The sequence below is a fragment of the Hemibagrus wyckioides genome, linkage group LG02 (assembly GCF_019097595.1).
Source record: "Hemibagrus wyckioides isolate EC202008001 linkage group LG02, SWU_Hwy_1.0, whole genome shotgun sequence".
NCBI lineage: Eukaryota > Metazoa > Chordata > Actinopteri > Siluriformes > Bagridae > Hemibagrus > Hemibagrus wyckioides.
This window is the reverse complement of record NC_080711.1, coordinates 14156818-14182817: the sequence shown is the minus strand read 5'-3', so window position 1 is coordinate 14182817 and position 26000 is coordinate 14156818. Positions and strand designations below refer to the sequence as shown.

The 26000-nt window shown below is 36.8% G+C and overlaps 1 protein-coding gene across 2 annotated transcripts; it reads left to right on the top strand.

The window, feature by feature from the left end:
- The first annotated feature begins 13189 nt into the window (after positions 1–13189).
- Positions 13190–25294, top strand: pecam1a (platelet and endothelial cell adhesion molecule 1a). Of its 2 annotated transcripts, XM_058374342.1 has the most exons (15): positions 13191–13323; positions 13404–13433; positions 14738–15025; positions 16173–16454; positions 16622–16879; positions 17061–17318; positions 18808–19092; positions 19885–20166; positions 20677–20815; positions 20911–20984; positions 22419–22472; positions 22787–22873; positions 22998–23054; positions 23636–23655; positions 25001–25294. In XM_058374342.1, the coding sequence occupies exons 1-15, from the start codon at positions 13266–13268 to the stop codon at positions 25049–25051; spliced, it is 2223 nt and encodes a 740-aa protein (XP_058230325.1). In that variant the 5' UTR covers positions 13191–13265; the 3' UTR covers positions 25052–25294. The 2 variants fall into 2 exon arrangements, 1 of the variants encoding a protein (XP_058230325.1); XR_009203095.1 differs by lacking the exons at positions 22998–23054; positions 23636–23655; positions 25001–25294 and having other exon boundaries at positions 13190–13323; positions 20915–20984; positions 22787–22869.
- The last annotated feature ends 706 nt before the right edge of the window (positions 25295–26000 follow it).

The window sequence follows — 26000 nt, the reverse complement described above, 5'->3', positions numbered from 1 at the left end:
TCTGCAGGCCCCCATGCTCCAGGTCTTATACATTTCAGTAAAGAGTTCTGAAACTGATATCAACACGAAAGTACCTCCAGTATCAGGACCTCAAGGAAGACTGCAGCAAGACCAAAGCTTAAAGCATCCCTTTAAAACGACCTTATTGCTGCTTCATTGATATCATTGACTATTATGGATTAAACCAGGTCACAGTCAATATCGTTATCTGCGACCCTTAGTCCCAGCAGCACTGCAGCAACTCAAGGACGCCACAATATCTTCACAAAACTCTATTTGCACAGCGCACACAATCTTGCCCTGATCCAAAAAGAGGATGAGTGAAAAACTGCCTTCAGCAACACCTCTGGCCATTTAATAAAACCTGCAAATGTCACCCTGTCTGCCACCTGACATTTCTATGCTCTTGATCCCAAAAGGGGGCCCCTGTGACTGCTTGTTACATAAACATTTTGCCAAATGATAGTAAAGTGTATTTTGTCATGGTGTTACATGGGCCTAAGTAACTACTTTCAATGCCTATTGCAAGAAAGACCTGTTCATTCTACTGAGCAATAGTAAATTGTACAAGGAATAAAAGAGCCATGCTCTTTGATACCGAATCAATAACAGAGTACATAAAATTTTGTATAGATAATGTGGTTATCAAATAGAATATAGGTGTGTTTTCCTTTAATAATCCTTACAAAGACTGCAAGTCTGCAAAGGGATTGGCTTTAAACCAAATTCTTAAAGAAACTAAGACAGAGTACAGTGTATTCAAAAACAATGTGCAGATTGTGTTTTATGATATAGAGGACAAGTGTAGTGTAATTAGTGATACAGTGGTGGGAGGATGCTTGTTTATAGTGATAGAGTAATTAGCATTTGGAGTTGTAATAAATAACAAAATATGAACAGTGTAAATTACTATACATAGGTAAATATAGAAGATACAATGATACAGTGTATTGCTGGTATGGAGGTATATGGAGATTCCAGTTGGTCTAGCAGCTAGAATCCCATGCTCTCGCTATCTAGGTTCGATTCCCAAGTAGAGAGCTGACCCAACCACAAGGAGGTTAGCTCTCAGGGCCGGTCCCAAGCTCAGATAAAATGGGCAGAAGGACATCTGGTGTGTGGCAAATCAAATATGAGATTCAGATAATCCATTGGGGTGACCCCTAATGGGAGCAACCAAAGAAAAATAACAACAATCATAGCTGTGCTGATATCCACTACAACAGTGTGAGTCCGCCATTACCTTTATACAACAGTTCCATTAACAAGAAATTGGTATCAAGTAACTGACATTTTAGACACAATATTTTGTTAATTTTTGTTCCAGTAATAGAATAAATAGTTACCAAAGAAGCCATGCAACATACACACTAGCTGACAGTCAAAAGAAAATGAGTTCTGCATTATCAACTCACAACATTTTATATTTCCAAACACTTTTGGAAAATTGTCTTACAGAAGAATATGTGTGTATATCAGTAAAGAAGGCATCATATTAGGTACAAACCACAGCAGTCTTCACAGTGTCCAGAGGCAGATTCTCCCAGGTGCTCAGTAAAACTTACCAGCCATTTTCCTTATAAAATTGTACAAATTGGACCTGAGACTATTGATGGTTTGGTGTGTGTGTGTTTGTGTGCTGTTTTTATTATACAATCCATTACATTTCCTCATTCAGTAGACACTTTTATACTAAGCAACTTACAACTGAGACTGGATATTCAGGCAGTTGAAGGATCTTGCTCAGGGACCCAACAGTGCAATTGTCTGATCTGTAGTTTACGGCTCTCCCCACTGACTCACCAATTCCCAGGAATTAACTCGCACTAAAAGATGAATTTCTACTCTGCTTTAATACTCTAAAGTTTTTACTAGCATCTCAACTTAAATCAAGGAAAGTCTGCATTAAATATTAAATGGCACATTTTTCATACGATTTTCATATGCCAGCACAAAGACGTTGTCTTTTGCCATTTATACTCCTGTCCAACATGCCTGCTATCCCATTTAGCATTGTGTTTTCTGGTATTTAACTATTAGGCAGTCTTGCTAGATTATTTACAGTACAATTCTATAAAACAGTAATAAGACACTATACTTTTTGTATCAGTCTGCTTATCTGTGTTTGCGACATAAAATTTTAATTCAAGAAATAGTTTCTTACAACGACACTGTTGCAACACTGTGGTTATGAGTCCGTCATGGCAACACATAACACCCTATCCTGCTATGGCTTATTTGGGAGCAAAAATAAACAAAAATATTTGTCTGTACTTTGTCTGAGATATCAGTTAATCAATATTAATTTCTTGTTTATAGAACTGAATCAACGTCACACATTCAATTGTGCTGTTGTACTGAATATTAGCGCAACTGTGATTACCTGCAGTATTTAGACTACAGCCGACTGTAGTGATGATATTCATTACAACTGCATTCATGCTCATGTGATTATTTTCTATTTTATTTTAATTCTATTCTATTCTATACAGAAATCTTCTACACAATGTACAAAATGGCAAAAACCAAACCGCTTCTGGACATGTCACTGTTTTACCACTGAGGACTTGCAAAGCTGTGCTGTTTTATCCAAGCAGTTTGAATAGAAATACTTTTATTATTACATTTAATTTTTTTACTTTAAATGTCCCTACTCACTGATCACTGTCGAACTGCGATAATTGAACGTTTATTTTTCAATGCTTTTGGATACATGTACTTTTGCTCAAGTGCAGTTGCAGTCTGGGTGAATGCAATCAGTAATGAGGTGAACATGACCGTGAGAAAGTCTGTGATGGCTTTGAGGTGTAGTCCATGCCAGCCATGATTGTAGGCTCTTTGGGAGTTGGAGTTGACATGACCCTCCTGTCATTGCACATTTATAACCTAGTATCCAGCATAGACATACAACAGCTCCAGAAGGCAATATTTGGTACAAGCAGTTGCTCTGGGGATATGATTATAATTTCAACAATCCCTCAGAAAAACCTCTTTAACTTTGAGCTTCTTCCATGTGCTTACACTGAGCAGGCCATTTCCCAGTCACCTGGAGATGTTTTATGCAAGAGCTCTGCCATCTCAGAGGCAACACTGATATCGATTTAAACATAAGCCTTCACTAGCTCCTTGCTGGCTTATGAGGGGAAAAATGAGCTTTAATGAACAAGCTGAAAATAGGATGAAGCGTGCAGGCCGTAATCAAACCCTGCAGTGAAACTGTCACAGTATATTTCATTAGGTATTGTCAAAGCAGTCAGACAAAACAGACCCATATGAACTGATTATCCATGCTAAGAGCTTTAATTGATCAATATCAAAATATTTGTATATCTAATAAAACGTGAATTTGAGCATTTATGAACAGTTTAAATACTCTTTCCATCACATTAACATGCTGAAATATAAATACAGTGCTGCATCATTCATGAACCAGTGCATCCTGTATATTAAAGCAGGTACTTTGCATTTTCGCTAAATCACTTCTCTCTGCAGGTTTTACCTCTGTGACTGATGACACAGTGGGACCCATTTCCTTGACAGACAATATCCAGGGACTATTTGAGTATTGTGCAACATTGTGTATCTTGTCTTCTTATTAATGGATGAAACTTGAGATTTTTTTTTTATTTTATTTTTTTTACAAACGATTATAGACCAAACAAAGCGATGTTATTGCTTTAATATGAATTATGTCCTAAGAAAAGGGATAATATAAAGATATTATGAATATAATTTCATTTGTGCTGCTAAGTAAACTCTTTACTTATAGGCAGTGAAAACTAGCCAGGGTATGAGATTGAAGGGTTGAAGCAAAGAATAGCAGTGCATTATATTACAAGGTCTCGAGCATAAGTCCATAATGCCCTACTGAGTTCTTGTCACATCTCCTCTGAATATGGTAAGCAGTATAGGTGTATTCTATGTCATTCTAATAAAAGAAAATTACATTACTAACATATTACTTACACGGATCAGGCATAACATTATGAACACTGACAGGTGAAGTGAATAACACATCCTCATCATGGCCCCTGTTAGTGGGTGGGATATATTAGGCAGCAAGTGAGCATTTTCTCCTTAAAGTTGATGTGTTAGAAGCAGGAAAAATGGGCAAGTGTAAGGATTTGAGCGAGTTTGACAAGGACCTAATTGTGATGGTGAACTGCAGCTCTTGTGGGGTGTTCCCGGTCTGCAGTGGTCAGTAACTATCAAAAAATCCTTTAAGTCCTATAAATACTTTAAATCCTGTAAGTATCCATTAAGTCCTCCATGGACCCCACCTCACAACTTACAGGACTTAAAGGATCTGCTGCTAACATCTTGGTTCCAGATACCACAGCACATCTTGAGGGTCTATGCCTCGACAGGTCAGGGCTGTTTTGGCAGCCAAAGGAGGACTAACACAATATTAAGCAGGTGTTCATAATGTTATGCCTGATTGGTGTACATATTACTGTCAAGTTTATCGCATAAACCTTTTTCAAACACTGCTAATGATGTATTACAGATATGTCAGTGACATGGGCTAAAAAATATTATACAAAATTTTACAGAATATTATTTCTAAGGGGTAACTTTGTCTAATCACATGACATAAAATGACAGTTTTCATGAATCTATAGTCTTGGCTGTAAGTCTAACCCTCACTTCTTCATATGATTCTGACCATTTTCCCAGATGTTGCACTTCCACATAAGTCCAAAATAATCTGCCTTGGGACTTTTTTTCAGTAACGGATAACATATGAACCATGGCCATGCCAAAGTACATTATTTTGCAATAATAACACAGGCCAAAGCATGCTATTACGCACATACAGCAGCAATTTGATAACAAATACACATTTTATTCTTATTATACTGGTCATCTTATATGTTCATAGTTGCATTTAAAGTTGTAAGTTGTTTCCTACATTCACTTGCATCATAGTACCCAGGTGATCATCCCACACCATCCTCTCTCTCTCTCTCTCTCTCTCTCCTCTTGTTATAATTAAATTGTGATTTTCTATTTATGTTACAGTTGGACATTGAGTTGCCAAGTCATTGCCAAGTCTGGTGCACTGTCTAGGCAGTTTTGGATCCTGAAGGGAGTTTCCTTCAGGAAAGCATCCAACTCTAGCATTTTCTCTCTTGTACAGAAGGTGCCCAGTAGCACTGCAGGCTATTTTCACACTTGTGACCTGTAACTAATATTGTCAGCCCTCCAGTCCCTGATCTGATAACAGTGCTTCTAGTTGAGTAGTTGCTATGTCACAATGACAGAGTGGCCTTCTCATTCATTTGGCTAAACATGTTTCCCAGGTACCAGTTGGCTCTCTAGAGTACCAAATGGACATGCTGTCCATCTCACTATGATATGGACAGCTACTATGTTAAAACGACAAAAGTAAAAATTCATGGCATTTTGAGAGATATTTTTGAAAAGTGTTCACTAGGCAGTTAGGATTGCTGGACCTGGCAAACATGAAAAAAAGTTAGAGTAATTTTCTATGTTTGATAATACTACTCATTTATGATTTTCTGTCTTAGCATTATGGGGAAGACAAACATACTTGCCCTCATCCACCGTTTATTTTAAAGAAGTTTTTTATTTAAACTAGTTATAGGTTTTACTGAGCTTTCATTTGTTCACACAAATGACTGCAGCCTCGTTTCACCAACCCAATCTTTAAAAAGCCCATTTTAAGTCTTTTTTTTTTTCCCTATTTGATGATATCCACTTTCTCTTTCTGATGTCTTCTTTAATTGGGCTGTTTTACTTCTCAAAAGTCTGGTACTTCCCATAAATGTTGAATGAAACTGACTGGAAAGTCAGTTGTTGCTTTTGTTTTTGTTGTTACTAGAGCAACAGCAACATCTTTAGAATGAGTGTGTTGATACAAATCAGAGCTATTGTCATAGTAATTATGTTAGAAAATTAATGAATATTATCTGATGTAGGGACAAATAAATAGTGTCACATTAACATTTGAATCACTACTGACCATCAAAATTACACCAATTAAAATTAACGTAATAATTATTAAGTCTTCTCCTAGAGAAATACTACTAAGTGTGGCTCTAACGTCTGATATATTATGATATATTTTGATTTTTTATAAGAGGAAAAGACAAACTACTAAGTGTAATAAATTAATATTTGGTAAGGGCATATTGTGACTACAAATCTATCACTTTCCTCTTAAGCAACACTGAAGTGCAAATATTCAGGGTATTTACTGAAGTAGAAAGTGAGAAACAAGTGCAAAAAGCTCCAAGCAGCATAGTATCAGATACACATGTAATATAATCAAGGAGACACAACCCAGTAATCGGCCATTTACTACTTTAACCAGCTCTGCCCCAGTAACGTGAGGACTGAAACATTTAATGTATGTGATTTCTGTGCAATCATGAGCTTAGCTGCTGAGTTACAGCCTTTTCTAGGATGTTGGAAATAATGTGATATTGGCCTACAGTTTGATACATGACAAGTTTAAAGGTCAGTTTTGTAATCAGTAATTTGAGTACTACAATCATAGGTAATATTAGGGAAGCAGTTTATTTATTTTTAACAAGACATATACCCTCACTGGACATTTTAATAGGAAACATATGTACCCCTGTTCATTCATGGAATTATCCAGGTTCCACTCCTTTTGGCCATGAACATAAATCTGAGGAAGTAGGCACAGGCTCACTGAAACTGAATAGTCTGAGAGTTATTTGAGTTACTGTAGCCTTCCTGTCAGATCAGCAGTTTCTGAAATATTCAAACCACCCCGTCTGGCACCAACAAACATATCATGGTCACCAAGATCATATTTTTTACCTTTGTGAAGCTGCATCACTTTTTGCTTCACTCTATAGCCACATGATAATTGCATGAATGTGCTGGTGTACAAGTGTTCTTGTTAATAAGGAAGGTGCGCGGATATTCTTGAGAGAAAATGATATTTATTGTATTTAATAATACATGTTTCTTCCATTGTTCTATCTAAGTTTTTTTTTTCCACAGCCTCCCGCAACACCGGCTCTAATGGGTGACTTAATGTGTACATTAGCATAAGGTCTTCAAATAAAGTACGGATAAAATAAGGTTATATGTTAGATTTGTATGTACACGTAGAGACAATATTTAAAACTGGAATCGTCTTGTCCGCATTGTCTCTAGCAGACAGCAGCGATAAGGAAAAGTACTTGGTGTGTCACGTCACATATTATTGACTCAGGATCTCAGAACAGCAGGGTAATTTGGGAGGAGGTTATGAAAGGGTGTATTGTGGAATTGCAGTTCATTGTGGCTGCAGCTCAGGACAGGAAACAAAATAGGGAACTGTAGAGGGACGGGGAGGGAGGCAAAGACTTAAAGGCAAAGAGAGAGTATACAAAGAACTCTCAGATGATTAGTGATGTTAAGGAGGGGGCTAGAAAAGCTATCCAAATCCCAGACATTGATTTTTTTTCTTGATAATAGGAAAGAATGTATATTTAGTCATTTACATTTTTAGAACTATGCGATGTGTCTGAAGCAGAAGGCGTTGATGCCTCTGCTATCTCATAAATCATTTGTCAGCTGTTATAATACAGGGTATCAATATCTACAAATGTACCTGTAAGGGAACAGTTTGGGACAGACTTTGATGGTAGCATACATCATCACATTGCTAAGTTACTGACAGTCAATAAGATTAAATTAAATCCCACTGGGGAAAATAGAGAGAATATTCTGTGTATGCAGAAGCCAATTCTTGCTACAAATCTTAAGTCATCAATAATTGCTTATACCTTATTTGTGCTTGAAGTGCATGCTCGCTCCCTGGTGTGCGTCTGCCACTATTTTTCACTAAACTCTTGGTTATGGAATATGTAGAACAATAAATGATAAAAGCATGTTGACTTCAATAATTGGCCAGATGTAAGTACCTCAGCAGGCAGCATTCTAAACAAACATTTCATCCAAACATATCGTAATCTTCAAATTACACACTAAGTAGACAGCATTTTGTATGTTTTAGGCAGTTTCGTCTAGTATTAAATGACTTACAGCTAGTCAACTTTCTTTTATCCTCAATTCCTAACATGTTTAGAAGGAACTCAGCGTCCAAATATAGTATATGCAAATACAAATTTAGGGCATGGTCATGGTCAAAAATTCACCACCATTCACTTTATTAGGTGTATATATATACACATGCACATTCAGGCAATCATGTGGAAGCAATGCAAAGCATAAAACCATGCAAATAGAGGTCAAGTGCTTCAGGTAATGGCCAGAACTATCAGGATGAGAGGAAAATGTGGTCATGGTTATTGGTGGTTGGGTTTGGTATTTTAGAATCTGCTGATCTCCAGGGGTTTTAATATACAGTCAATAAAGTTTACACAGAATGGTGAGAGATCCAAAAATCCACCAGTGTTTGATGGCTGGTCTGTTTCTATATTTACAAGCAAAAAGTAGTTGAAACAATCTAAGACTATTTCTATAGTTACATAACACTGAGATTTGGTGTAAATCTGTTGTCTTTCAAGCCTCTATACAAGCATTATCAGAACCCAGTCTATGTAATGTTCTCTACTCCCTTATGCTGAAAAACAAAATGCAGCATGCGGCTTCATTTACTTGAAGCAAATATTACATGTCATAGTTGTCACTGGTTTGGTACAAGGTTGTCATCTTTAGTTTCCAAGGCCAATCACAAAAACCAAGTGAAAATATAATTCTGCTTTGCCTATAGCACATGGAACAGAAATTAAATGAAAATGTAAGAGTAGTTTAGTCATATAAAAACCTATTGTAACAAACAAATAACACATATTAGGGGTTCTCTGTTGCTCTAATGGAAAAGCATTTGGTTGAATACATGGTAACCTGTTCTTTAACCTGCTCACACTGACTCATCCAGCCATATTTCTATGAGTTTCTCCTTGTGATGATTTTTTTCAGCAGGCTGACAACCATTATTAGCAGTGAGAGATATTTTTATGGCTATAGCTGTTGTTCAATAGTCAGAGGGCATTGTTCTCCTGGCACTGTGGTTTGGGGGGAAGAAGTGTCATTCAATGCTTTTAGAAGAACAGAGCTCAGACCTGGTCTGCTCCTTCAATACCACCACCACCGCAAATGCTCAAGGGTTCCAATCATTCAACCCAAGCCACTGCATTGCAGTGTGTATTAATTTATAGTGTGCCTGACTAATAGTAAATGCAATGTGTTGTTTGGCCCCCAGGTCTTTATACAGAATAATTTAATGTCTGAGTGTCATCATGCATATTCAATAAAGTGTAATAGAGGGCATACTCAACAGTACAAATGCCATAAGCCATTAGAGAGAGCATATTTTGTGACATGAGATTTGCACTGTGAATGATGAAGGCATTTCAAGGAATTGTGGTAACCCTTCCTGCTAATATACCTGTTGAGTTTAAGCATTTAGGAACTAAGTACTACTATACTAAAATTCTATCCTAAAGAATCCACGGGGGGATCACATGAACCCTCACACTCCCAAACTGGTAGACTTTGTGTAATTGGCAGACATAGTTAAGAAATCCAGTCCATTGTGGACACAGGCAGTTTAATGGCCAAGGGCCAAAAAACATATAAAACACCACTTCCTACACACAGTTGGGGAAAAAAACAGGGAAATGTTAACTCATGATTGCTCGACTATGTAGGCACCCTAGAGGGCACTGCATTTCATTTTCTCCAGTAGAAGAGCGCCCATTAGGGCATTCCATCATGTTCTTGCAGTCCTGCATCACTGCAAGGTTACTCTAGAGGCCACTTCATCATGTTTTCTCACATGTAGACGCACCCTAGATAGCACTTCATCATTTTTTTCCACTCTTAGGGTTACTAGGGTACCTTAGAGAGTACTATATCATATGATATGTACAGAAGGGACACCATAGAGGGCACCTTTGCTGTTTTCTTTTTTATAATAAGGGCATCTGAGAGAGATACAAAAGTATATGGACATCTAACCATTACAATAATATGTGCTTACTGAACATCCCATTCTAGATTTTACAGCCTGCATTCTTCTGAGAAGGTTTTATGCTGTCTTTTGGATCATGTCTCTGGGGATTTGCCTTGGCAGGTATTGGTGGCACACAAAAGGGTCAGGTGGACAGTCAGCATTCCAGTTCATCCCAAAGCTGTTGAGTGGGGTTGAGGTCAGGGCTCTGTGCATAACACCCAAGTTCTTCCGCTCAAATCGTCCAGTCTTTTTCATGGGCCTTGCTTTGTGCACAGGGGCATTGTCACACTAGAACAGATTTGGGCTTGACCTTTCAGTTAGAAAGAAAATTTTCATTTCTACATAATATAAAGACATTCTAGACAATAGTATGCTTCCATTTCTTTGGGGAAAAACCACATATTAAGTAAACAATTATACAAGTAAATTTTTTTGCTTGTTAGCTAAAAGTCAGTTGCAACTATTTTTGTCCCAATTAAGCAAGTATAGTACAGGAATAGCATATAATAGTAATAAACTATATAATATATCATTATATACACTCACTTGTCATTTTAATAGGAAAGGAGCATGCTCATTTATGCAGTTATCCAATTAGCCAATCAGGTCGCAGCAAAACAATGCAAAAATCAAATACAGGTCAAGATAGGTTCACATTAAACATTAGAAAGGGAAAAGGTGTGCTCGCTGGGATTTTAACTGTGGCATGGTTGTTGATGCCAGATGGGCTGGTTTGCGTATTAAAAAAACAACACCTGGTCTTTTTCCAGTCCTCAACTGTCCGGTTTGGGTGAGTCTAGGCCCATATTCTTGGTCTTGGCTGACTGGAGTGCAACCCAGCTGGGTTTTCTGCTGTTGTAGCTCATTCATCTCAAGGCTCAATGTTTTGTGCATGTTGAGATGCTTTTCTGCTTACCATGGCTGTAAAGAGTGATTATATTAGTCACTATATCCTTCTTGGCATCTCGAAGCAAGCTGACCATTTCCTCTGACCTCTCTTATCAACAAGGCATTTCCACCCACAGAAGTGTCACTTTGCTTTTCACACAATCCTCTTCTAAAACTCTCGTGACTGTTGTGTGAGATAATCCCAGTAGAACAGCAGCTTATGAAATACTAAAACCAACCCTTCTGGTACCAACATCCATGCCACAAGTCACAATGATCACACGTTTTCTTCATTCTGAAGTGAGATGTGAACCGTGCAGGAAGCTCACATTGCTCTGCAAGATTATATAAAAGAATATAGAACACAAAGAGGAAGCCGACGACAAAGAAGAAGAAGCAGAGCTCACATTGCGAAGTCTTGCTTGCTCTCAACTTTACGCTTCAATCATGCATGAGAATAAAAAACATAGATATGATGCAAACCAAGAGCCGTACAGTGTGCTTAAATTTGATCCTTCACTGACGCGCATCTCTGACGTGGCCAGCGTGGACTGAAAGACTTGTAAAAATAGAATGAATTAAATCTTAACGTGATGTCATGCTAGGAACACAGCCAACATGACTCATCCTTTGGCTCATTCTCTAATATCATATAAATTATAACAATTTGGAATTAGCAAACTGTACTTTTACTAGAGAAAGCACGTTTCACTTCATTACTGTGTCATGGTATCATATTTAATTAACACACTTGTAGATAAATTATTCATTTTCTCTTCAATCATTCAGACAGTTCAGATGATGCAAGTGACCATTTGTCTCATACCATATTTCCCTCATAAATTTATTTTATTAATATTAACATTTATATAGGACAATATTTGTAAAATGCAGTTAAATGTCAGTGTGGCCTCCTCTGAGACCTTTAGAGTTCAAGTTCTCAACACATGCAAATAAATTCCCCCTTTTTGCAGAAATAAGGCATCATATGAAAGAGAAATTATAATTTTACAGCCAACCTTTTATCAGTCAGTGACCTAGAGGGCAGGGAAGACATGTACACTGCTCTTCCTACTGTGAAGCCACTTGGTGTGTCTGCTTTGGTGAGATTAGTAACTGCTGACCCTTTCTGCACTCATCCATGTGATTTGCATTTGTAAGTTGTGTGGCCATTTTTAAATGAAATGAAAACATCTGAGTTTGTTTGGGATTTAAACCATTCTGTTCTTTTCCTAGGCATTATCTTACTGGTTATACTGGTCGCTTATCAGAATGTAATCAGCAACCATTTGGTTTTAATGCAGAATCTGATGCTCATGCCGATAGTCAAGTCTGTTTAGATGACAAGCTCACTTTTTACATCCATCTTGAATGTATTGTTTATGTTAACTGGTCTGTTGTCTGTTGTACATATACTGGACTTAACAATCAGCTTATTTGGATTCTGCACATATACATTTATGATCTTTTTTTTTTAATGAACATGGAATCATACATTTTTTTTTCTTTAACATTTCGTTTCAGATAATGGTTGGGTCATTTTGATCCAAGAATGAAGCAGATTACACAAAATATTGCTTGTTATATAATAAATAAATAAATAAATATGGTGAACTCACTCTATTTTGAACTACCCCATGTCTTATACACACACATACCTGATCACAGACACATGCTGGCAGGAGCATTCCCAGGCGTGAGAAGAGGTTTTGTGTGTTTTTACTGTTCCATAATTAATAGATTCATTCATTGTTGACCATTGCAGATATTTTTTCTCCCTCACCTGCCCAATGGCTATATGACCCATGAACAGTACATACACTGCTAAGTGGTGAAAAGAAACACAAGGGTTAATGTAAACAAGTATAATGAACATTGATGCTCAGAGCAGTGTTGTGGTCTGTTGCAAGGCTGCATGTAGGAGTTAGATAACCCGTCAGATGGAGATACACAACATGAACCTCCAGCAGCACCTAGTGTGTATACTGGAACATTGCAGCAGCTTATTCCCAGTGAATGTGCTTCACACCTCCCTTCAGAATCATGCAAGCCTGAGGCATTTTGCTTCAGCTAAAGCAGCTTTTCCGCTACATCTTTCTGTTTCAAGCTTTTGAGATGGGTCAGTATCAACAAAGACACGTTGTGTTACATGTTCAATTGTATTTTGTGCCACTGGACTAAATATCTTTAGCACAGAAATGTCCTAAAGGAGTCAGAGCATGACATGGTCAAGCATTGTTAGAACAGTGGTCCACTTAAGGGCAAACGATACAATAAAAATGCGCACATCCTGAGGAAGTAGCGCTCACTTCCTGATTAAAGCAAAAACAAAGATTGCAGAGCAGCTCCAGTTCCATGAAACCCTCCTTCTTACATTCTCTTGTGCATCTACGGAGTCACACAACACACTGGGATGATGGAGCACTGGCCATTCTGGCCCACTCTGGTTCTTATCTGCTTTTTAAATCTGTGTAAGTGTTTTAAATTCACCAAATTCCAACATTCCAAAATCCAAATTCCAGCTCATCTCTGCTCTTTATTGCTTTTTCAGCTGCAACGTATAATGGCCGGACAAATACAGGTAAGTGTACTATATACCTTCCTAGTGTCTGCTAAGAAAATCGTAGACAGATTTGATGCATTTGCTTATATTTATGTGAGATTAATTTAATGCATATTTAGGCAGTGTAGATTTCTGGTTGGTGTGATTTGGTTGTTTGCTTGTCCCATCTCAGATTTTCATGTAATATATGTTATATATGATATATATACTACACAGGCTGTATCAGCATCACACAATTGACTACACATAACCGCACAATGTAATCTCACTCTCCGGTGTCACCCAAATGAGGATGAGTGCCCTTTTGAGTCTCTCAAGGTTTCTTCCGTATACCATCTAAGGGAGTTTTTCCTTGCCACAGTCGCCTCAGTCACCTCAGGCTTGCTCACTTGGGATAACATCTAGGACTGTTTGTCTGTTTATATGTTTGTTGTTTTCTTATGTTGTTTCTCATGAAAAGCTGCTTTGAGACAATGCTCTTTGTTAAAAGCGCTATACAGATAAAATTGAATTGAATTGAATGTTCATGAAGTCTGAATTTTACTGAATGATAAAACAAAACAAAAAAGGTACAGCTTTTAGTTGTAGTTCCTCTAAAACATGTTCAGTCTAAAGATGACTGCAAGTGACTGTAGTGTAACAAAGACTCTGTGGTTCAGGATGTGTAGACCTGCTTCTTCAACCTGAAATTAACATTCTGCATTTGATATCTTTAGTATTACTAAAGTCCTGAGTTTCCATTAGTTGAGTGGTGTACATTCGCCTGCTTTCCTCCATTTTATTCTCTCTGCTTAAATCCCATTACTTTTGGAGTCTTGGAGTGGCCTTCCTGTAGACTCCCTACATTGTGTTTGTTATTGTAATGGGAGAAAAAAAGAGATGGATATAAAAAGAAAATGGAGACTTGGGATCAATTTTTCAAGTGAAGTAAGAATTCGAATAATACTTGTGAAATAAGAATTGAATGATAATGTCTGTTTCATTGTTCAAATCCTTGCAGACAAAAAAAAGTTGCACTTTCTAAACATTCAAATCTACAAAATTTGTACTAAATGTACTTTTTTTCCAAACATTGAAAATACAAATATTATATATATATATATATATATATATATATATATATATATATATATATATATATATATATATATATATAATATTATAATAATTATTATTGTTATTATTACAGTATGTAGTATTGACTGCTTCAAAGGAAGGCTAAAATTTTAATTTTTTAATTTTCCAACCTAGTGAAAGATAAACTTTCTCCCCTAATGTTTGATAGCCCACTTTCCTAATTCTTGCTCAATCTTTGTGTTCAGCATTCACTATTGACTCGGTAAAGCTGACCCTCCTTCCTGGAGAAACAGTGGAGCGTGGCAGCAACCTGACCCTCCGCTGTGAAGTCAAGATTATCAGTTCCTCACAACTCGTGCGCACTCTGAAGTTCATGATGGATGGGATGGTGATCTATTCCAAAAATACCAGTGAAGCTGTGATGGAGTACAGCATAGTCCCAGCCAGGGCTTCTCATTCTGGCCTATACAGCTGTGAAGTCCAAATCTCCAAAAAAGTGAAGAGCAGCGAATCTCAGACACTCACTGTAATAGGTAAAGTATGTGGGACAAATAATAGTTGGAACAGATGGGAATGAGAATAGTGTTCTTCCAAGACTTGAAGAACAGTGACAATACACCGATCAGGCATAACATTATGACCGCTTGCCTAATATGATGAACTTACAGGAGTTAAAGGAAACTTTTGAGAGATACTGACCACTGCAGACCGGGAACACCCCACAAGAGCTGCAGTTTTGGAGATGCTCTGATCCAGTGGTCTAGCCATCACAATTTGGCCCTTGTCAAACTCGCTCAAATCCTAACGCTTGCTCATTTTTCCTGCTTCTAACACATCAACTTTGAGGACAAAATGTTCACTTGCTGCCTAATATATCCCACCCACTAACAGGAGCCATGATGAGGAGATAATCAGTGTTATTCACGTCACCTGTCAGTGGTCATAATGTTATGCCTGATCGGTGTATGTTAAAAGATGATGCGGACAGTTGTAGAATTATATGTAGAACTTTTTAACATTCTCACAAAATAGCATTCTCCACCTTAAATAGTTCTTGAGTGTTATGAGTAAAGTGTCTATTGTGTTATTCTATTGTGTTGTTAGAAGTGCATTGGTAACATGGTAATATCAGGTTATCAGTCTCACACACATTTCAGGTTAAGACTATTATAAAATGGAGTAAGAAGGAAGTGTCAGAGCCGGAAATCACACACGGTGCATACATTTCTACCTTCTACCACCCTTAGGCTAGTCAACACACAGTTTGGGATAAAATTGAGCAACAAACATATATAGATAGTCTCATTAAGTCTACTCTACACTGAAAAAAATGATTCATTGAATTTACTCAATTTTTTTAAGTTAAGTGGTTGCAATCAATTTATTTTAGCTACATTAAAATAAATAAATTTAGTTCACTGACTTTGAACTAAATTTATTTATTTAAATGTAGCTAAAATAAATTGATTGCAACCACTTAACTTAAAAAAATTGAGTAAATTCAATGAATCATTTTTTTCAGTGTAATTAACACTGCATATTTTAACTTTAAGTTCATTAGAAAAATGGTGCTAAGTGAAGCAAAGCGTCACAGGAAATTTGACATTAGAGCTCTTCCACTTTAGTCTCAAACGGTACATAAGTGTTAATGATTGTCTCACAAATTCTATGCCCAAGCAGGCTTGCAGACTCCACTGCTAAAAGTACAGCCTACTACTGTGAATGAAGGTGATGAAATTGAGGCCACATGCAGTGCTCCAGAGGAAAGCGGTGTTCTTTTTATCTACTTCTACAAGAACAATCAAATTTTCCAACATACCCGTAGCACAACCAATTCAGCAACTATTGTTGTAAAGATTCAGGAATCAGGAAACTTCTCCCTTCACTGTAACTACAAACTGTTGCTGTATCCCAGTGCAGACCGTTCCAGCGACAGCAACAATGTGATCATCTATGTGCAAGGTAAAGACTCACAAACTTGACCCATTTCAACTAGTTGGCTGTAAGTTTGGCTGGATCTTCTCATGCTGGTCATTCCTGAATAGTTTCAAACACAAAGACCACTCAACGTTTAATGCGGTTTCTGGATTCGTCCACTTTTGCTTATTATTATTTTTTATTTTTTTCAGAACTTGAGATAACGCCTTCAATACAAATTTCCCCTGCATCAGTTGTGGAGGGCGACCGGGTTCACATTGAATGCAAAGTTTCATATAACTCCCAAGATGACCTTGAAGTCTTCCTGACCAAGGACACTGTGTTACATAAATACAGCAGGACATTCAATTATAGCTTTGTGGCAACAGCAAATGACTCTGGAAAATATATATGCAAATCTGAAAGAGGCAGTGTTCAGAAGCATGCAGAGGCCCAGCTGATAGTACAAGGTAAACGTCCATAGTAAAATATATGTTATATATCCTGTTTACCTAATATCACTTGATCGCAAAGATTGGATTGACATTTAGTTCCTCCAACACAATACCATCTTTTAATACAAGCACCGCTTGTGTCAGAATATTAAGGGCACACCATATCACTAATTACACTTTCTTCTTTACCAATCAGAGTTGTTTTCAACTCCTAAGCTAAGCCTGACTCCAGAGCTTGTGTTCGAGGGACAACACTTCAATCTGAGCTGTAGCTCTCAAACACATATCGCTCCCATAGATGTGAGGTACAGGCTGTACAAAACCATGAAGCCTCTAAAAGATGGACAAGTCTTCAGCATTTTAGCAAGCAAAGCCAGCAGCGGAAGTTACTACTGTACGGCCGAAGCTAAAGGCATCACCAAAACAAGCATGTCTTTGGTTATTAATGTTAAAGGTAAGCAAACAATAGAGCTTTTCAGCATATGGCATCAATATTGAGTATAGGCTCAATTAATCAATGATTTCATGTCACCCTGCCATTACAAAAAAAGAGAAAAATTTCACAATCTTGAACCACTGTCTATATCAGTCTATGTTTATTTTAATACCCAACAGGTACTATACATTCACTGGAAAAAGAAAGTACACCCTCCTTCATTTTTGTGTTTTCTTCTGTCAACTTCTATCAACCTATAATTCAGTAGGCTGTAGAAGTACCTTTAGCAACAATAACTAGCAATCAATGTTTTCTGTAGCAGTTTATTGGTCTCTCTACAGCCTCTCTAAAGTTTTACAACATTGCTTCGTTTCATTGATGTTTGAGGACATTCATTCATGCACAAGCTCTATTTCAGTACCACCCTCCTCTCAATGGCTGAACTTTGACTTACCCTAAATTATTTTTTTCCTTTAGTCATTCAGATGTCAATTTGATAATCTGCTTGGGAAGATTGTTCTTTTGCATAACCAAATACAGCCCAGTTTAAGTTGCTGGACAATTTGTCTCAAGTATTTTCTAATATAATGTGGAGTTCATCATTGTCGCTTGTCTCATTGACTTGACTGCAAGTTCTGTGGCTGCTAAACCCAAATCATCATCCTTCCACCAACATGCTTGAGAGCTGGAATGAGGTGCTTGTGGTGTTGAGGTCTTTGTGGTGCATGATGGCATCATCAATCATTTTGTCTCATCGGTCCAAAGGATATTCTTCCAGAACTTTTGGTGTTTGCTCAGATGCTCAAACCTAGGTCATGCTTTTACAGAGGTTTGTAGGTGACATAATGTAGCTCCCATAATGTGGGATATTCATTAATATCCCTCAGCATTATTGGTCTGAAATTGGAATGTATTTGTTGGAACATCCATTTCTGGGAAGACTGACAAGAAATGGAAGATTTTTGAAGATATTTTTTAAACAATCTTTCTCACTGTAGAATGGTGAATTTCAAATTGTTTGGAGATGGCTTTATAACCCTTGACAGATTGATGAACAGCAACAGTTGCTTATCTGAGGTCATGGTCACAATTGGTTCTCTGAGGTCATTTTATTTTTGGTAGACACACACCTGAATGCTCCACAACACCAACTTGGCAAAAGTTCTGCCAAGAGTTCTGCCAGGTGCTAGTCACACTTCTTGTTGATTTATTAATCTTGTGTATTCTTTAGTAATACTGTGGCTGTTAATTATTCTCTCAATGATTGTAGAATTAGGAAGGGTGTACTTAATTTTTTACCCTAGGTTTCTGAATGTTGGCTTACTTTTTGAGAATTATGTCTACATATTGAAGTCATTGAATGTTGCTGTTGTGTTGCTTGTTATTTGTTTGTTTATAGTATTGTTATTGTTATTTGTTATTTATGTGATGATAAAATCTTTTTCCCATGACGGCATATCGGTTTTCTTAATTTGTCCATCTTCATTCTTCTTGTCTTCTCTCTCAGAACCTGTTTCAGCTCCAGTCATTCGCACCGTTGGAAAGATGATCATTGGGCTGCCATTTCAGCTCCAGTGTGAGAGTGAACTAGGAACGCTCCCTATTACCTACACATTATTTAAGTTTCACGAGCCAGTGTCATTCGTGACAGTGACTGGTCCTCAACGCAGTGCTTTATTCAACATCTCCTCCATCAGGTACAGAAATGAAAGCAACAGCTTCACCTGCCGGGCCAAGAACCAGGGATCACACTACAGCAAATACAGTTCATCTCTCAACACAAAAGTCATAGGTATGAGATTTAATGATGAACTTATACAACAGCAAGTCTAATTTATAAATATATAGCATAATGTTTTAACAGATAAAAAAAAGAGATAAGATAAGATAAGATAAGATAAGATAAGATAATCTTTTATTCATCTTTATATGGGAAAATGTGCACAGTTTCAAAGGGATAGCAGCTAAAAAAGATAAAGAAAAAATTATATCAAGGTGACATAAAATTATAAAAAATACAAAAAAATACACAAAGTATATAAATATATAATAATAATAGTAATTTGTAATCTGTAATAAAAATATACAGAAGACAATAATAATAATAATAATAATAATAATAATAATAATAATAATAATAATAATAATAATAATCAACATAACCTGATGATAAAAATAGAAAAAACTATCAAGAAAAGTGTCTGAGCATTCACTGATCAATTCACTAACAATGATTTATTCATCCTTAGTAACTCCTTGGTCCTCCTCTCCTTGATAGATAGAGAGATAGATAGATAGATAGATAGATAGATAGATAGATAGATAGATAGATAGATAGATAGATAGATAGATAGATAGATAGATAGATAAAAATGTATAATAATTTTTAAAAAATCCAAACAATAAATTTAAAAAATTAATTAATTAATTAATTAATGTTAAAAGCTATTTTTAAAAAATCCAAACAATATGTAATTAAAAAATAAATACATACATGCATTTTAATGAGAATCATTTGGTTTGTTTTTATGTTGTTCATTCATTTCTTTATAACACCTCTCTCTCTTTTTTCTATACCCACTAGAGATGGTGTCTACACCAAATTTGACTCTTAACACTAGGAGCACCATGGTTACCGAAGGTGTGGATCTCATTCTCCACTGTAATGTGCAGCAAGGAACATTCCCAATTACCTTCACCTGGTACCGCTTAGGATCTTTGACGCCACTGAACGCCACAAAAATTAGCCAAACACAAGGATCTCACACCATTAAATCCATAACCCGTGATGATGAAGGAAGATACTTTTGCAAGGCCGCCAATGAAGCTAATCAGTCAAGGGAAAGTGATTCTGTGAGCATCAGAGGTTAGACTTCACCTTCTTTAGTGCTATACTATTAATGTGTTCTTAGGGAATAAAACATCACAGGACAGGGTGGTGTGATACAGTCCCACAGGAAGTGGAGGGCTGTAACCACTCCACACTTATTATTATTTTCCAAAAACAGCACATGCCAAAGTTTAAATACCTTTCAATATTCAGATGTCTTATGAGAACCTGGACTGTATAAAGAATTTGTACATTATATATATACATTTTCATAAGCTTAAAATAATCTAGCCTTTTTTATGTGGAAATATCATTTCAAGTCAAAAATATGATTAAACATCATAACTATACACACATTCATTTATTTATTCATTCATTCATCTTCAGTAACTGCCGTATCCTGGTCAGGGTCACTATAGATCCGGATTCACTCTAGGAACATGGGCATGAGCCAGGATACATATGATAAAATATACAAAACTACTATGGATACCATGTTATGTTTAAAGATTTGTTCTGAGTTCATGTTTCATATTTCCTTTCCAGTGACCTTAGCAGGCTGGAAGAAGGCTATCATTGGAGTGTCCCTAATCTTTATTTTGGTGCTCATCATCATCATTCTCGTCCTTTTCTTCAAGAAAGCACATACACCACGGAAAAATAAAAGAGCAGTTGAGTTGTCTGTGTAGGTGTTACCTGCTTATCAGCTGCTATTTTCTCATCAATAAATATAAAATTACTGAAATAATAACAAGTTTCACACACTCCTTGCTTTTTCAGAAAGCCTGTACATGCTAAATCTGGTGATCCCATGAGGGTGAGTCTGACACTCGACTTTGAGGACAATGCTGCAGGTAATGTTAACCTTTTCATGTTACATTAATACATATAATACAGTATCTTCTACACTTTGTTGACATTTGCTGCATTTGCTGTTTCACTTTCATTGACCCCTTTCATCATTGTTTGAATAACAAGTTGTATATAAATGCGTTCATAGGCCAAAGTGCTTCGAAATTTGCACCAAAAGTTTTGTAAATTTTCATTGTACACATGCCTACTGATAAACACCAATCTCTCATACATTACCACCCAAAACTGGCAGAAAGGCTGGAATCAAAATGATGACTAAAACACAGTGCAGTGTATTAAGTGTGTACTAATTCTTCCATGCAATAACACTTCCTTTTATTCTAATTAAACAGCTAGTTTTCTTTCTCATAGTATATGGATTAGTTTTGAATTGCTTTCTTTCCTTAATATTAAATTACTAAATTTGCTATGGATTAAATTGATAACTCAATCCATATATACATACAGGATATCTTTGCTTTTGACAATAATTGTGTTTTTGTAAATATCTCATCATGCTATGGTGAATGATTTGGTGATGCTGTTTGCTGGACATGATGTTTAGTGATGCATCATGCTGTGGTGAATGATCATGCTATGGTGAATGATTTACATTTTGTTGACTCTACACTATATGGTCAAAGGTATGTTGACACTTGACTGTAATACCACACTGACGCTGTGACAAAATAAGCTCCATAAAAGCATGGTTTGAGGGGAAGAACTCAAGTGTCCTGCACCGAGCCCTGACCTCAACCCCATTGAACACCATTGGGGTGAACTGGAATACTGACTACGTTGCATTTACACCATTTGGTAGACGCCCTTATCCAGACCAACTTAAACATTATTTTATACAGCTGAGTAGGTAAGGGTTAAGGGCCTTTCTCAAGGGTCCAGTGGTCCTGGGATTTGAACTCACAACCTTCTGATCAGTAGTCTAACATCTTCAACACCAAAATAATGCCCCAGGGTATGCTTGAATTCACAAGCTCGGCATTACTTTACTTGTCCTGCTGTATAAGGACTGCTCGCTAACCAATTGTGCCACTAGAGCTCTGGACAGCAGGCCAGGCCTCCTCACCTAATATCTGTGTCTGATCTCAGTAATCCGCTTATAGATGAATGGACACAAATCTCCACAGCCATGTTAGAAAATCAAGTGGGAAGCCTTCCTAGAAAATGGCCATGGCTTTAAAATAAGATGTTCAACATAGATGTGTAGTTAGAGGCAACACATTGTACTTTTGGCCAGATCGTGTATTTCAGTAAATGGGCATCATTAAAGCATTAAGTGTTTCTTCTCTCTTCTAGTGCATTCATATAGTACTGTGACACAACTGTTTTAACAAAATTCTAATACATAGTTTAGTTTATCAAAGTGGTGATATGATGAGATTAACTATGCATGTTTATTTCATTGTTTTTATTCACAGCCACTCCTTGTATCATGGGCCGGAATGTGTGGAGCGATCATGTATCAAGCTCAGGTACAAATTTAGTATAAATTAAGATCTAGTTAGACGGTAAAAGTGTACATACCATATATTACTCGGTGACATGGACAAATGACTGTAATAACAGTGAACTTTCCCAAATTGCTGTTGCCGAAAAAACAAGGTAAATAACAAGAACATGAAGAGGCCTACAAGTTTAGCCTTGTGCTATTCTTCAGTATTATGTATTTTCTGAGCAGTGTGATGAATGCTTTCAAGGCTACGCTTTCAATCCTAGTCATAATGTTGGTGGCGTTTTGTCTATGAGTAGTGTGTTTATGTAATGACGAAAGAGCTGTATGTCATAGAATCTGGTGAAGAGAGCGAGAAGGAAGAGTCTGAGAAGTCTCAACACGCTGATGAGCCGTCCGTAAAGAATATGGACTCTGGAGGAGGTGAGCTGCTGTAGATTGATTAGGATGAATTTATAACGTTTACTGGGATGTGAAGCTGGTGTCTGCGTGTGTATGTAAATGTGCTTTACACCCCATTAAGATGCTTGTATCTGTGTCTCATTAGAGCTTGTTATACATGATACAGACACAGCGAAAGGAGATTACCAGAACATCAAACAAGGTGAGTACAAATGTTAAATTGACACACATTTATAAATCTGTAAAGGTCGAACTAGGACTGCATTGTGGATGGTATCAGCATCTTAACAGCAACTTAAGTATATTTTTCAAGCATGCTGGAGGCACCAGGTGTCATTTCCTATCCTGTTAGTAGGACTACTTCCTGTTTTCACAACTGGCCATTGAGCCTCTTGTCTTTTTAAGGCAGAACACTTTGCCATTGTTTCTCTTGCAAAAACAAACTCTCAAGGGGTGTTTTTTTTTTCCTTTAGTGATTAATAGGCTGTGTACTCCCTAATTCTTTTGGTGTGTGCTTCAAACACAACAGCGTTAGCACAATAATGGCTTAGGGAGCAGTGATTTATTATCCAGCAATGGCTGCATCTGAAAGGAAAAAAAATATTAGGTACACACACTCATTAGTGTGGAACTAATGCAAAACAAAGCCAATGCAAATGCCCCACACCCATTTCCTTAGGAGTTGATTGAAAACAGCAAGGTGGGTGGGGTTGTACTATTAATCATTCATTATTTTAACTTTTACCCTCCCTTTTTCTCTTACTCTCTCACTCTTTTTTGTAGATGAAACAGAGCAAGTGGAGGTAAGTGAAGCACTACACATAAATTACACAACACACATACAGACTGTGTATGCCTTTGTGTACTGTGTTTGTTACGAGCCATCACACTTAAGAAATAATAAGGTGCATTGTGCTAATATATCTCCTCTAGTGGTTACACGAACATGCTAAACAAGTGTAATGATTTCTTTACTCTGTGATTACTTTGTTTACTCACCTATAAGCCAGTGTACATCCTATTATCTACAGCGTGCAGAGTTCATTCATCTTCATTTGGTAACATGCTGGTTAACCTTCTGTCAGCTCATCTTACTGGGTCTTTGGTACTTGGTTATTATTTAACTTCATTGTAAAAGTAGCAAATACTAATAAACAATAGTTCATGCAAGAATAATTCAAAATGCACCAAAAGGGACCATCAACTCCTGGATCTTAGTCTGGCTGCAGAAACAGCAAAGTCTTTCAGCAGATTGACTGGAAAGCCTGAAAAATACACATGTTGAAAAAGTTCCATGACTTTAACTAGACTATAGCATAAAAATGACCCTTTGTGTCTTCTCTAAATTGTTTATCTCATCGAAATTCCCTGAGAAAGGAAAGAATTTAAAAACCTGGCAAGCCTGTTATTGATATTCCTCTTCATTGAAAATGCTCATAGAGTTATCATGGGACAGAGTGATACCTGCCCTGTATAAGCCTCATTTGGAGCTTGTTGTAGTTCTAATTTTTGTCCACTAGGCACGATAATAGCTCTTTGAAACTAAATGTAGCAGTGAAAGCGCTCCTCGATGTTTGCACAACAACCAAAAGAGTTTGATATCATGTTTAATACATACTAAATGACTGATATAGTCATTGGAAAAAGAAGATACACACTCCTTTAATTCTTTGTTTTTATTTATCAGAAAGGTAGGAAGGGTATACTTATTTTTCCCCATCTGGTTTCTGATTGTTGCTTTATTTGTTTGTTTGTTTGTTTGTTGGGGGGGCTGAGGTCATTTGTTTGTTTACAGAAGTTAGTGAGGACCACCCAATTGTTATTTAGCCCCTGATTTATAAAAGCATAGAATTGAAGAAGGGTCTACTTATTTTTTCCCATGACTGTTTATATGGTGAAGTTCTGGTCCACCTGCCATTATACTACAGACAAGCTGCTAGTGAGTAAGAACAATGAAAATGTTGACCAGTGCACCTTTAGCATATTAAAGATGGATATAATTATTGGCCTATTCATTGATATATATGGTACGATTGATATACAGAGATACATGCCTCTAAGCATCGAGCAGTGATACTACAGTAATAATGTCTATAATATGGCTATATGATGTCAGATAATCTGGCTGTTTCTCTATCTCTTCTGCAGACTGATCTGGAGTATGTTCAGGTTAAACACTGTGAACCGGAACCTGAGTAAACTCTTCACTCACTTCACTTAGACATACCGCATGTCGTTCACATCTAATTTATTCTGCTTCCACTCCAGCTCCACCTGCCTGCCAGTGAGAAGACCCTGCTGCTGTGTATTGTATACATTCTGTGCCATTTCATCAGACAGGATTATTTTTGTATATGGTGTGAATTAGCGGTTGCACAAATCATTGTGTTGTGATGTGACACAGTTGTGTAGCTGAGAATAAAGACTGAATTTTAATCAAGACTCCAATCTTCACTTCTCTTTTATATGTTCAATCTTGGGAGCGTTCTCTGTATGTAAAATAATAATTACAGATTAGATTTTATTTGTGTACAGTTCCTTAGTTTTTCTGATCGTAGAAGTATAGTTTCTGATCACTATAATAAACTACTGTTCTAACAAACCATAATGACTTGATATTTAATTCTGAAACACTGTGGCGTCTACATGTACCAGTGTCATACTTACTCCATCATTACAGACACAATAATCAGTCCCTCTGGAATTTTGCACAGTCCTGGAGAGACTAAATAATTACTGATTTATTAAACATTACCTATTGTTTTTTTGTTCTCCTCACCAGTAAGAAGATAAATCACTGCCCTAACCCTTACTATTAAATCACTGGTAACTAGTATTCAAAACTAGATAACAATTCATTTTAGTTTTGTCAGCTTAGTACTGATGAGTAGCCTAGTTTATTAATTTACTTCAATTGTCTAATATTAGTTACAGAATTATTGTGTTTTATTCAGCATTGCTGTTAATTGTTTTCAGGAGCAGTTACTGAGGAACTGAATAGTATTAACTTAGTAAATGGTTACAAATACTACCACAAACAATATTTCATTACAGTAATGTATGCAACAGCAATTGATGCTTCTTAGAAATAACACACTGAAACAAATTTAGAAGTATGTACAATGTGTTTTTACTCACATAAATAAAT